This window comes from Aegilops tauschii, chromosome 2 (genome assembly GCF_002575655.3).
Source record: "Aegilops tauschii subsp. strangulata cultivar AL8/78 chromosome 2, Aet v6.0, whole genome shotgun sequence".
NCBI classification, from domain to species: Eukaryota; Viridiplantae; Streptophyta; class Magnoliopsida; order Poales; family Poaceae; genus Aegilops; species Aegilops tauschii.
The window spans coordinates 7,851,308-7,864,412 of NC_053036.3; the positions used below are offsets into that span (position 1 = coordinate 7,851,308).

The 13,105-nt window shown below is 45.2% G+C and overlaps 2 protein-coding genes across 2 annotated transcripts; both read left to right on the forward strand.

Annotated features, from left to right (window-relative positions):
- Nucleotides 1-1,400: 1,400 nt before the first annotated feature.
- Nucleotides 1,401-6,143, forward strand: LOC109740659 (uncharacterized). The gene is made up of 2 exons (XM_020299713.4): nucleotides 1,401-5,341; nucleotides 5,488-6,143. The coding sequence occupies exons 1-2, from the start codon at nucleotides 2,437-2,439 to the stop codon at nucleotides 5,913-5,915; spliced, it is 3,333 nt and encodes a 1,110-aa protein (XP_020155302.2). The 5' UTR covers nucleotides 1,401-2,436; the 3' UTR covers nucleotides 5,916-6,143.
- A 2,286-nt stretch (nucleotides 6,144-8,429) lies between these two features.
- LOC109740661 (receptor kinase-like protein Xa21) lies at nucleotides 8,430-12,111 on the forward strand. The gene is made up of 2 exons (XM_020299714.3): nucleotides 8,430-11,346; nucleotides 11,499-12,111. The coding sequence occupies exons 1-2, from the start codon at nucleotides 8,625-8,627 to the stop codon at nucleotides 11,882-11,884; spliced, it is 3,108 nt and encodes a 1,035-aa protein (XP_020155303.2). The 5' UTR covers nucleotides 8,430-8,624; the 3' UTR covers nucleotides 11,885-12,111.
- Nucleotides 12,112-13,105: the final 994 nt, after the last annotated feature.

The window sequence follows — 13,105 nt, forward strand, 5'->3', positions numbered from 1 at the left end:
CTTTAGGGTTTAGCTCATATTGATCTCGAGGTAGATCTACTCTGCAAACCATATTACACATCTAATACAAATCAAGCAGGGTGTAGGGTTTTACCTCTTCGAGAGGGCCCGAACCTGGATAAACATTGTGTTCGTCATCCCTTGTTCCCCATCGATCCTAGATCCGCAGCTCGGGACCCCCTACCCCGAGGTCTGCCGGTTTTGACACCGACAATCACCGAAAATCGACATCCGTGACAAAATTGTGTTTGTCACTTAAGATACGATCTTAGATTAGAGAAAAAAGTGGAACAATCGGGTTTTTTCGTGACAGTGCTTCGGTGATGAATGGGGTGATGGCCAAAATCATTACAAGCATATTTTCGGTAAACAAAACCGGTTTTACGTGACACAAGTGAACCGTCGCTAAAAGTCATCTATTTTGTAGTGAGGGGCTCGCTCACGCGTGGCTTAGATGAATTGCAATCTTGCTTTCCACGGCAAGCTCGAAAGTGGTGGTCAATGGTGTTCTTGGTAGAAAGATCTCTCATGCGGGAAGGTTTGAGGCAAGGGGGCGCAATCTTCCCCTTACTCTTTGTCGTCGCAATGGAAGCCCTTACAGGAATGGTTTTTGAGAGTTGCCCATCCTACCTGGGTAATAGCCGTTAGGCATTCAATTCCCAAACCTCTATAATGTCGCACAACATAAGTATCTGACCATTGCATCGGTGTTAGGGACCACACCGTTGACTATTCAATTTTGGTGTTCGTTCTTTCAAATAGGTCGACGAAGTAGATTCATTTTGTCAAGAGGTTGATGACGGTCAATCTATCAGTTGATGATGACTCATTTCAGTGGAAGTTAACAATCTCTTGTGGTTTCATCGTTAAATCGATTAACTCGAGTCAACCTATCAGTTTTTGGTGACTCGTTTCAGTGGAAGTTAACAATCTCTGGTGGTTCCATCGTTAAATCGATTAACACGTGTCCATCCTTTTGAAATAAATCTATCTGAAAATTACAAGTTCACTTGAAAATAAAGATATTTATAATTTGTTTCAAGCGTGTATGTTGCAGCATTGGTGTAGCAAACGATACATGTACCTTTGAACCGCCACCTTGACTAGCATGGCGAATATGATGGGTAACTAGTTGAGGAGACACAAATAAGTGCCGGTATTTGTGCTTTGCACCCAAAGTCCGTGGATCTACTACTATTCACAGAAAGTAGGGCCGACCATGTAAGAATTTGTGATATCAAACTTGGGTGTGCGATCTACTTTCGTGTGAAATTTTGTGAAAATTACCAGGAAACGTATTCGTGGCAAAAAAACAAAGAAATCCTATGTATAGAAAAAACTGTTTGGATGGACTTTTGTTCGGAAGGTATTTACGTTTTCCTGGTATTTTTTCAGGAAACTTCACATAGAAGTATATTGGGAACCCAGGTTTGCTAACCCTAAATTTCAGACTTTTTTTTTGTATTTTTTACATTTAATATTCGTACAGTGGTGTGGAGCACCCATGAGCTCCTGTGTATTTTCTGTTATTACAAGGGAACCGATATACTCACACATCCGCTATAATAACATCTTATATTATGCGACGGAGGGAGTGTGTGATTAAGTGATTGTGTAGTCAGTGCCTGTTTGTTTCGATCTCTGCTTTGTGCTCTTTTTGCTTGGTACTTTGTTCGAGATGTACTAAATGTTTTACTCTGAACTTAAGAAATATGGCAGTGTGCACAGAGCGAGGATATACACACGATCAATGAGCGTGTGGCCGATGTGTGCACGATTCTTGCGTGGCAGCGCGAACATCAAGCATGCATGCATGCGGGAGCGTAGTTGGGGAGGAGGTATCGTTGGGAGGTTGTGCATGAACTGTCGTCCGCGCAGTGTGTTCGGTGTGCATATACTGGCAACTTGCAAGGCATGGAGGGAGACACGCTCTACTTGACTGAAAGTGGACAAGTCGACGGCAATGGCATACACACGCTCGACTTGACTGAGAGTGGAGACAAGCCGACTAGACAGGCGCCCAACTTTAAAGACTCCCGCGCATATGGTAGTCTTCTTGGCGACAGCAAAGCTCGAAGAATCCAGAGGCATGCATGGTCGCTCAAGTCAAGTATAGTGTGCGGCTCAACGCGGAGCTTATACGGCGCACGTACTACTAATTAACAGCAGTGGCCTCATGTGGCGCGCGCACTCGATTCGATTCTCAGAGATAACGATCTATGCCGCCGGCGACTATGACTCCATGACTCAGACGTGGAGGATGTGACGCCCACTTTCCTGCACAAGAAAACGAGTGGATGAAAGAGAACGCAATATGAGGATCAACGTACAACTTGAAGGCCGCCATTGGTTGACTCTTAACGTCAATAAGGATCAACGTACTCTATTAAAGCACCCCTGAGTAGCAAAGGCAGCACGACAGTTGGAAATTCGTTCATGTCCACCGCGTTACATACCAACAACATGGTTTCTCCTCTGCTTTTAGCCATACTCCTCCTCGTGTCATCAGCTTTGTACCCCTTGTCATGTGCGGCAGCGCCGGCTGATGGCACCACGGACACGAGCAGAGATGCTCTGCTCTGCCTCAAGTCCCGCCTCCACGGTGCCACCACAGCCATGGCCACATGGAACCACACCACCGCACCAGATTTCTGCACCTGGCACGGGGTCGCATGCACCAGGAGCAGGCCAAGGCAACCACCACTCGTCGTGGCCCTGGATATGGAGGCCGAGGGCCTCGCCGGTGAGATCCCTCCCTGCATCGCCAACCTCACTTCTCTGGTAAGGATCCACTTGCCCAACAACCGGCTCTCCGGTCATATCCCGCCGGAGCTTGGCCGGCTCTCCGGACTCCGGTACCTCAACCTCAGCTTCAACGCGCTGAACGGCACCATCCCGTTCACTTTCGGCGTGCTTCACAACCTTTCTTCTCTAGACCTGGGCGGCAACGGGCTTTCCGGCGTGATTCCGCCGCTGCTAGGGAGCTCGCCGGCTCTAGAGCACATCAGTCTCTCCGACAATCTTCTTGACGGAGAAATCCCACCGTCGCTGGCGAATAGTTCCTCGCTTCGTTACCTTTCACTTGACAACAACAGCATTGAAGGGGTAATCCCTGCGTCCCTTTTCAACTCCTCAACCATCACGGAGATACACCTTTGGCACAACAATCTTTCCGGTGCAATTCCACATTTCATCATGTTCCCTTCAAAACTCACCTACATAGACCTCTCCCAAAACAGTCTTTCCGGAGTGGTGCCGTCGTCGGTAGCAAACCTCTCGTCCCTTACCTCGCTCGACCTCTCGCACAACCAGTTGCAAGGACCCATTCCTGATTTGGGTAAGCTTGCTGGCCTACAAATCCTTGGTCTCTCGTATAACAGTCTGTCAGGAGTAGTACCACCCTCCATTTACAATATGTCTTCATTGAATTATCTTACGCTAGCCAGCAACAATCTTGGAGGAACGCTGCCTTCTGATATGGGTATCACACTTCCTAACCTCCAAACACTGAGCATGGCTGATAATCATTTTGTGGGAGACATCCCTGCTTCACTACAAAATGTCTCCGGTATGATGTATATCCATATGGCCAACAACTCTCTCACTGGTGTGGTTCCTTCTTTCAGCTCCATGAAAAATTTGGAGTACGTAATGTTGTACTCGAATCATCTAGAGGCTGGAGACTGGACATTCTTCTCCTCTTTGGCGAATTGTACCCAACTGCTGAAACTGAACGTCGGTGACAACAACTTGAGTGGGGATTTGCCAGCAAATTCCATAGCAAATCTCCCCAAAAGCATGACCGCTCTAACTCTTCGGTCAAACAACATCTCTGGCACCATCCCATTGGAGATTGGAAACCTTTCTAGTCTTTCCATGCTCTATCTTGATACTAATCTTTTCATGGGGCCTATACCTTTCACCCTTGGTCAGCTACGCAATCTAGTTCAACTTAGCATGTCAAAAAACAAATTTTCAGGAGAGATACCCCCTTCCATTGGGGATCTACATCAACTGGAAGAGCTCTATTTGCAAGAAAATCGGTTGAGTGGAAGCATACCTGAAAGTCTAGCTAGCTGTCAGAACTTGGTTGCATTAAACCTTTCATGTAATACTCTTGGTGGAAGCATAAGTGGACACGTGTTGGGCAGCTTGAACCAACTGAGCTGGCTACTTGATTTATCACACAATCAACTTGCAATGTCCTTACCACTAGAGATGGGTAGCTTGATAAACCTTGGATCCTTGAACATCTCTCACAACAATATTACAGGCATAATCCCGTCCACACTTGGCAACTGTGTCCAGTTGGAATCGCTTCGTTTAGAAGGGAACCTCCTGCAAGGAAGCATTCCACAATCACTAGCAGGCCTCAAAGCCATCCAAGTGTTAGATTTCTCCCACAACAATCTATCTGGTACAATACCGGAGTTCCTCGGGACCTTCACCACGTTGCAGTATCTTAATATGTCCTTCAACGACTTGGAAGGACCAATTCCCACTAGTGGAGTGTTCTCTAACACAAGTGGTGTTTTTGTCGAAGGAAATCCACACCTTTGTGCAAATTTTGTGGTACAAGAGCTTCCTAGATGCTTTGCTTCGGTACCCACAAAAGAACACAAGTTTGTCATCCCAGTGTTGATAGCCCTATCAGGCCTTGCTGCACTGGCTTTGATCTTGGGGATGTTCATTTTTTGGTTGAAGAGGGGGTACAAATCCAATGAGAACATTGTCCATTCATACATGGAGCTGAAAAGGATAACATATAGTGATGTTAACAATGCAACGGATAATTTTTCCCTAGTCAATGTAGTCGGCTCCGGGCAATTTGGGACTGTCTACAAAGGCTGGTTCGATGCACAAGATGGTACAGTTGCTGTTAAAGTCTTCAAGCTCAATCAGCATGGCGCATTGCATAGCTTCGTTGCTGAGTGCAAAGCATTGCAACACATCCGCCACCGGAATCTCGTGAAGGTGATAACCGCGTGCTCAACTTATGACCCAGTGGGAAATGAGTTCAGGGCTCTAGTATTTGAGTATATGGGTAATGGAAGCCTTGAAAACCGACTCCATAACCACCAGTGTGGTGGTTTGAGTTTAGGCGCAGTGATGTGCATATCAGTTGACATTGCTTGTGCTCTTGAATACCTACATAATCAGTGCATCCCACCAGTTGTTCACTGCGATCTGAAACCAAGCAACATACTTTTCGACAATGACGATACTGCACGTCTCTGCGACTTTGGTCTGGCAAAGCTAATTCATGGTTGTTCATCTGGAGGGCAGAGTGGCACAACAAGCATAGTTGGACCAAGGGGATCTATTGGGTACATACCTCCTGGTGAGTACATTATATGAACACATTCTGAAATGACGTTGCAAAATCTAGTATGAGTAACTATATCAATTGCTAGTTTGCTTTTACTAATACTAGCATGTTTCATTATGAGCTCCTCTGAAGAACTCTTTAAAAAAACATTGTTGCAGAGTATGGTATGGGCGGTGAAATCTCCACCGAGGGAGACATTTACAGCTATGGCATTGTTCTTTTGGAAATGCTAACACGGAAACGGCCTACTAATGAAGAGTTCAGTGATGGCTTGACGCTCCGCAAGTATGTAGAAGCATCACTTTCACGAACCCAAGATATTCTTCAACCCAGCCTTACTTTGGTGACGGGAGATCAGTTTGCTGATCAAATCCGAAACTTGCAAGAATGCAACACATTTGCGCTGAAGGATATGTGTGCTCTTCGTCTCCTTAAACTTGGCTTATTATGCTCTGCGGAATCACCGAAGGATCGCCCAGTGATGCACGATGTCTACAGTGAAGTCACTGAAGTAAAAGAGGTGTTTTTCTCCATGGATAACCGAAGCAATGACCTTACATTATTAAGGAAAAAAGGCGGTCGATGAAGGTGAAGCTTGTTGCTTCGACCACGGCATGAAAATATGTTGGTATCTTTTTTCCTTTTCTGTGAGCTAATATGTTCGGCTCACTGCGGTGAAGAGCCCTTTACATGATAATGATGGGTTTCTACTAGGGAAAATTTATATTTCTTTGCTCGAAAAACTAGAAGACTAGAAAATGACACATTGTACAAATATTGAAAATACAGTTGGAACAGTGAAGCTCATTTTCCAGTTCACCTCTCCCCACGAACTTGCAAATTTTCATCAAAATTTGTGATCATTTTATGAACCAGACAAAAACTTTCAAGATACAAATGAACAGCCATATAGTTATCTCTTTCGTGCAAGTAACAAGTCATATTTCACAAGATATAGCCCAGTTTACACCATGAATTATTTCACTTTTTGGGGAACTCGGGAAAAAGGAGAATATGGGATACCAAAATTACTTTCCCCTGCATGCAGAACAAGGAAAAACTTGAAACAATAATCATAAGCCTGGCAGTTTCAAATCATACCATGTCGTAAACTGCAAAAGGAGTAAGTGAACAAATCTTCCCTCTTTCAAGTTTACCATATACACAGGTTGCCTGGTCATACATGAGAGATCATCGGTTGCTGCAGGCCAAGGTTGCAACCACACCAAAATGATGTATTAAATCACCAGAAAAGTACTCTTTACACAACACACATATAGAGAAAAAAACTAAATGATAAATCATGCATTCCGGGACGCATGTACATCAACTACAGCTGATATGACGAAGTGGTGGGTCCCGAATGTAAGCTAACCCAAAGGAGACGGCAACTGGCCGGCACGGCGCTGAGGGCATGTAACTAATTTTTCCGCAAGTGGTAGTGGCATAGACCGAACTCGTGAAGTTCGAGTGGCAGCCGTTGAATATCCGACTTCACTAGTGGCACAGGCCAAAATTCCCTCCACCTACTGATTGAGCCCTTCTGGCTGCAGCGTATTATGTTGTAGGTGTATTTCACAAAGAGTAAGGGTGCGTAGGTTTGCTAGTCTCCACTCTACACATTTCGCCTCTAGCATCGGATGAGACTTTCATTGTTAACTTTATTTACTTTGATGAGCTAGCTTTGGGCAAAGCAATTTGTATTAGACTGTGTATTCTGGATCATGCGTTGTAATAGAATAGGATAATTTTGTGTTGGTATTTCATTGGTATCGTGTATGCTGGCGAATCAATCCAGTGACAGGCACGGTAAGCACGGAGAGTCAAAACCTAACAGGTTTGGTCCTTACAACATGCAGCCCGGGTGATAAAAAAAGACGATGCAACCTAGACCTGTTAAAAGCCATTTTACAGGAGTACTCCTCCCTAAACAGAATTCAAAACTGAAACAAAACTCTATCTAGGACTCAAACATATGCCAGCGGGCTGATCTTTGTACAACAAACATGATGAACTTTAACCAGCCACACTAGATCTTCTTTCTTTCTTTCTTTGCGGGGACACTAGATCTTCTTTCGACAGGGGGGAATGTTAGACTTTGTATCTGATCGGCGCTAGCGCCCTAAACATATAAAATACAATCTTGATATATTTTTTGAGGGAAGTACAGTCTTGATTAACGGCCGCAAGTACAAAGTCTTGTGCGGCAAACACATCCGGGCCAGTCAGGATCACCTTGGTCTGCAGGAACAGTTTACATATGACTTGCAATGGGTACTAACAATTGTGGGAGTATAATATGTTAACACTTAATTGATTAGATATTACGATGGATCTGTAGAACAAACGACATATGATCTGCAAGACTAGAACAAGGCCATACTATAAAAAAAAAAAGACTACATGGCCAGAGCACTTACGACATCCAAACCCACGGGCACACGAATCCGCCAGCCCTCGGGGCGCCGTCGCAATGAGCAGAATGATCTCCAGTATAACGAGCAGAAGAACCATGTCCATGTGGCACCTCCAAGCCATGATCTATATGGCAAAACGAAGGCTGTTGCGCTCGCCACTCTCTTTGTCCTATTGATTGTCACCCTGCTGCTTCTTGGTCTCTCTCTATATAATGGGGTTTGTGCAGAAATTTGGATGAACACGCGCTCCATATGACTGTTGAACAATTGTAGCTGGCATAGACGACTCAAAGTGGAGAGAAGTCAGCTACAAAGAAGAGAGTAGCTGGTAATGGTAGGCCGGTCCTGTCCACGTTGCTGAAACACAAAGAATATGGTGCTCCCGATCGGGATTGCTCTGCTTCAGAGTCTACATGCAGCAGTGGATTCAACTGTCAAGAAGGGTGGGCGGCCGTTGAAAATGGACTGTTGTGCTCAGCGCGCCGGAAATTTCCGTGTAGTTTAGAGTGGCACGGCTAAGTTGATTACTTGTGATGACAATCTATGCATGTGGTGAAGACTTCGACCACGTCCAAGGCGTTGGTCGTCTCAGACGACTCTAACCATGTGCACGGAAATTTCCCACTATCCACACAGTTCATGTTATAAGACCCCCTCAACCATTTGTGAAAGGGTAGGCTAGAGTGTGTACGTGTGGTGTGGGTGTTGCTAGCCGGATGGATGAACGAGGATAACAAGTGCATGCACTTGGAAAAGTTGTAGCATGGAACAAGAATTCTCACAGGCTTAAAGGAGGAAGAGTGTAAAGTCGCAGTAAGCTAGCTTTTGGCCTTGACCAAATCCAAGCATGCATCAAGCTCAAGTCTATAAAACCAACAATGCATACGTCTACCAGGCCAGAGTACCAAAGCACAATAGAAAATTCAGTGATGTCCACATTACACACCAACAACATGGCGTCTCCTCTGTTAGCCATCCTCCTCCTGTCATCAGCTTTGAACCACTTCTCATCTGCTGCAACACTAGCCTATAGTAGCACCCTCACCAGCAGAGATGCTCTGCTCTGCCTCAAGTCCCGCCTCCGCGGCAACACACAGGCCATGGCTACGTGGAACAACAGCGCCTCACCGGATTTCTGCACTTGGTCCGGGGTCACATGCACAAGGAGGACAGGGCAACCACCCCTTGTGGTGGCCTTGGATATGGAGGCGGAAGGACTCGCCGGTGAGATCCCTCCATGCATCTCCAACCTCACTTCTCTGGTAAGAATACACTTGCCTCACAACCAGCTCTCCGGCCATATCCCGTCGGAACTTGGTCGGCTCTCTGGACTCAGGTACCTCAACCTCAGCGTGAACACGCTCAGCGGCACCATCCCTCTCAGTCTTGGTGCGCTTCACAACCTTTCTTCTCTAGACTTGGGTAGCAATGGACTATCCGGTGAAATTCCACCTTTCATGAAGTCAAAGCTCACATACCTAAGTCTAGTCGGAAACAGCCTTACCGGAGCCGTGCCGCCATCGGTAGCAAATCTCTCATCCCTTACATACCTCTTGCTTGCGCAAAACCAGTTGCAAGGACCCATTCCTGATTTGGGTGAACTGTCAAGCCTACAAAACCTTGATCTCTCCTACAACAATCTATCAGGGACAGTACCGCCCTCCATTTACAATTTGTCCTCATTAAACTACCTTGGGTTGTCCAACAATAATCTTGGAGGAACACTACCTTCTGGTATGGGCAACACACTTCCTAACATCCAAATACTGATGATGCATAATAATCATTTTGAGGGGGCTATCCCAGCCTCGCTGCAGAATGCCTCCAGCATGACGATTATCCATCTAGGCAACAACTCTTTGACTGGGGTGATTCCTTCTTTTGGCTCCATGCCAAACTTGAAGCATGTAATGTTGTACTCAAATCAGCTAGAAGCCGGGGACTGGGCATTCTTCTCCTCCTTAGCAAATTGTACACGTTTGCAGCAACTGAACTTGGGTAGAAACAACCTTCAAGGAGATTTACCACCGAATTCCATAGAGAATCTGCCCAAAAGCTTGACCGCTCTAACTCTTCGGTCAAACAACATCTCTGGCACCATTCCCTTGGAGATTGGAAACTTGTCTAATCTTGCCATGCTCTATCTTGATAGAAATCTTTTCGGTGGGCCTATACCTTCTACCCTTGGTCAACTAAGCAATCTTGTCGTGCTTAGCCTATCACAGAACAATTTTTCTGGGGAAATACCTCCTTCCGTTGGAAGCCTACACCAGCTGCAAGAGCTCTATTTGCAAGAAAATCGATTGAGTGGAAGCATACCTGCAAGTCTAGCCAGCTGTGAGAACTTACTTGCATTAAACCTTTCATGTAATACCCTTGGTGGAAGCATAAGTGGAGACATGTTGGGCAAGTTGAATCAGTTGAGTTGGCTACTTGATTTATCACACAACCAACTCGCAATGTCCATACCAGTAGAGATGGGTAGCTTGATAAACCTTGGTTCCTTGAACATCTCCCACAACAATCTCACGGGAAGAATACCGTCCACACTCGGTGCTTGTGTCCGATTGGAAGCGCTTCGTGTAGAAGGGAACCTCCTGCAAGGAAACATCCCACAATCGCTAGCAAACCTGAAAGGCATCCAAATGTATGATTTCTCCAACAACAACCTATCTGGTACAATTCCAGAGTTCCTCGAGACCTTCACCTCGTTGCAGTATCTGAATATGTCCTTCAACAACTTGGAAGGACCAGTCCCCATAGGTGGAGTGTTTGCTAACACAAGTGGTATTTTTGTCCAAGGAAATCCACACCTTTGTTCAAATGGTGCATTAAGAGAGCTTCCTAGATGCTTTGCTTTGGCATCCACAAAAAATCAAAAGTTTTTTGTTCCTATGATGATAGCTCTGTCAGCTCTTGTCGCAATTGCTTTAATCTTGGGGGTGTTCAATTTTTGGTTGAGAAAGAGATACACATCCGGTGAGAGAATTGGCCATTCATACATGGAGTTGAAAAGGATAACATATGGTGACGTAATCAAAGCAACAGATAGTCTTTCTCTAGCCAATGTAGTCGGCTCCGGGCAATTTGGGACTGTCTACAAAGGTTGGTTCGACGCGGAAGATGGTACGGTTGCTGTTAAAGTCTTCAAGCTCAATCAGCATGGTGCATTGCATAGCTTCATTGCTGAGTGCAAAGCTTTGCAACACATCCGCCATCGGAATCTCGTGAAGGTGATAACTGCATGCTCAACTTATGACCTAGTGGGAAATGAGTTCAGGGCTCTAGTCTTTGAGTATATGGCCAACGGGAGCCTTGAAGACCGACTTCACAACCACCAGTGTGGTGCTTTGAGTTTAGGCGCAGTGATCTGTATATCAGTTGACATTGCTTGTGCTCTTGAATACCTACATAACCAGTGCATCCCACCGGTTGTTCACTGCGATCTAAAACCAAGCAACATACTTTTCAACAATGATGATACTGCACGTGTCTGCGACTTTGGTCTGGCAAAGCTAATTCATGGATGTTCGTCTGGAGGGCAGAGCGGCACAACAAGCATAGTTGGACCAAGGGGATCTATTGGGTACATACCTCCTGGTGAGTATATTTTACAAGCCCATTATGAAATAATGTTAATGAAATGCAGTATGACTAACTATATCAGTTGCTAGTTTGTTTTTTTATTAATACTAGCATGTTTCACTTTTGTACTCCGCTGAAGAACTTTTTGTTTCAAAACATTATTGCAGAGTATGGCATGGGCAGTGAAATCTCAACTGAGGGTGACGTCTACAGCTATGGCATTGTTCTTTTGGAAATGCTTACACGGAAACGGCCTACCAATGAAGAGTTCAGTGATGGCTTGACGCTCCACAAGTATGTAGATGCATCACTTTCACAAACCCAAGACATTCTTCACCCCGGTCTTACTTTAGAGACGGGAGATCAGCGTGTCGATCATATCCCAAACTTGCAAGAGCACAACACATTTGCACTGAAGGATATATGTGCTCTCCGGCTCCTTAGACTTGGCTTATTATGCTCTGCGGAATCACCGAAGGATCGCCCAGCGATGCATGATGTCTACGGCGAAGTAACTGAAGTAAAAGAGGCATATTTCTCTATTGACAACTGAAGGCAATGACCCTACATAATGAAGGCAAAGACACTCGACGAAGATGAAGATGAAGATCGTTGCTTCGACCACAGCATGACAACATGTTGCTATCTTTTTTCCTTTTCTGTAAGCCAATATGTTTGGCTCACTGTAATAATTTGGTTACATACGCTCCCAATGTCTCACCAAGATCTTCTGATAATCTTTTCATACATCAATAAAGAGCGATGGGTTTCTACTGGGAATTGTTTTGATATTTTCTTTGCTGGAAAAACTAGAAGACTACAGAACAAAAACACATTGTACGCACCTGTCAGATCCCCACATAAACAAATATTAAATGGCAAATACAGTTGGAACTATAAAACTCATTTTTTCCAGTTCACCTCTCGCCACGAACTTGTAAATTTTCATCAAAATTTGTGATCATTTTGTGACCTAGACAAAAAGTTTTGTGATTACAAATGAATAACAGATATTCAATTCGGCTCTTGGGAGCATATGCTTGTGCCCACCAAAAATGTTTTTTTGCAAATGTCAAAACAAATTTTAGAAAAAACAGATGTGTTCATTGTCACACCAAAATGCTACGTGTAAATTTTTAGGAAGAAATCTTAAGTATTTTGATCTGTGCAAAAAAAAAAGTCAAATAACAAATGTTACCTTCAAATGTTACACTTATTTTTATATTTTCACCAACAAGCACCTTCATCCCGTTTCGCATCAAAATTGTCAAGCACGCTTGTTATTACACTAACAAGAACATCTAAAGCAAACGAGCTTTTCCCCTACGCCCGAGGCGGCTAGGGTTTCTCTCCTCTTAGGCGATTCCGATCGCCTCTGAGTTCCAACCGCCTATACCCTTCCCCGACTGCTGCAACCCACATCCGTAGTCGTCAATCCCCTTGGCGATCGCGTGACGGGTCCAGGACTCTGGGATGGCGTCTCTCTCTGATGCCAACTCCACCACGAACGGCGGCGGCACCGCCGCGGCTGCAGGATCGGATCTGGGAGATTTCTTTGATCAACTGGATCTCAACGAGGAAGAGTTTGCTGATGTTGAGATTGATGAGGACGACCCTGAGATCCAGGAAAGCGCTCGGTCGCTTGCCCTTGCTAGGGTTCGTACAACCAAAAACTTCAGCCCTTCGGCCTTCTACAAGGATATGAGGGCCGCGTGGAATCCGGCGCAAGGTGTTAGGTTTCGACCTGTTGGCCCTAATCGTTTTTTCATCCAAG

Bases quoted from the DNA above. Each gene is read 5' to 3' on its own strand.
- LOC109740661 (XM_020299714.3), top strand. From the start codon at position 8,625: ATGCATACGTCTACCAGGCCAGAGTACCAAAGCACAATAGAAAATTCA. The intron at 11,347-11,498 runs GTGAGTATATTT...ACATTATTGCAG, and splicing joins TATTGGGTACATACCTCCTG to AGTATGGCATGGGCAGTGAA.
- LOC109740659 (XM_020299713.4), top strand. From the start codon at position 2,437: ATGTCCACCGCGTTACATACCAACAACATGGTTTCTCCTCTGCTTTTA. The intron at 5,342-5,487 runs GTGAGTACATTA...ACATTGTTGCAG, and splicing joins TATTGGGTACATACCTCCTG to AGTATGGTATGGGCGGTGAA.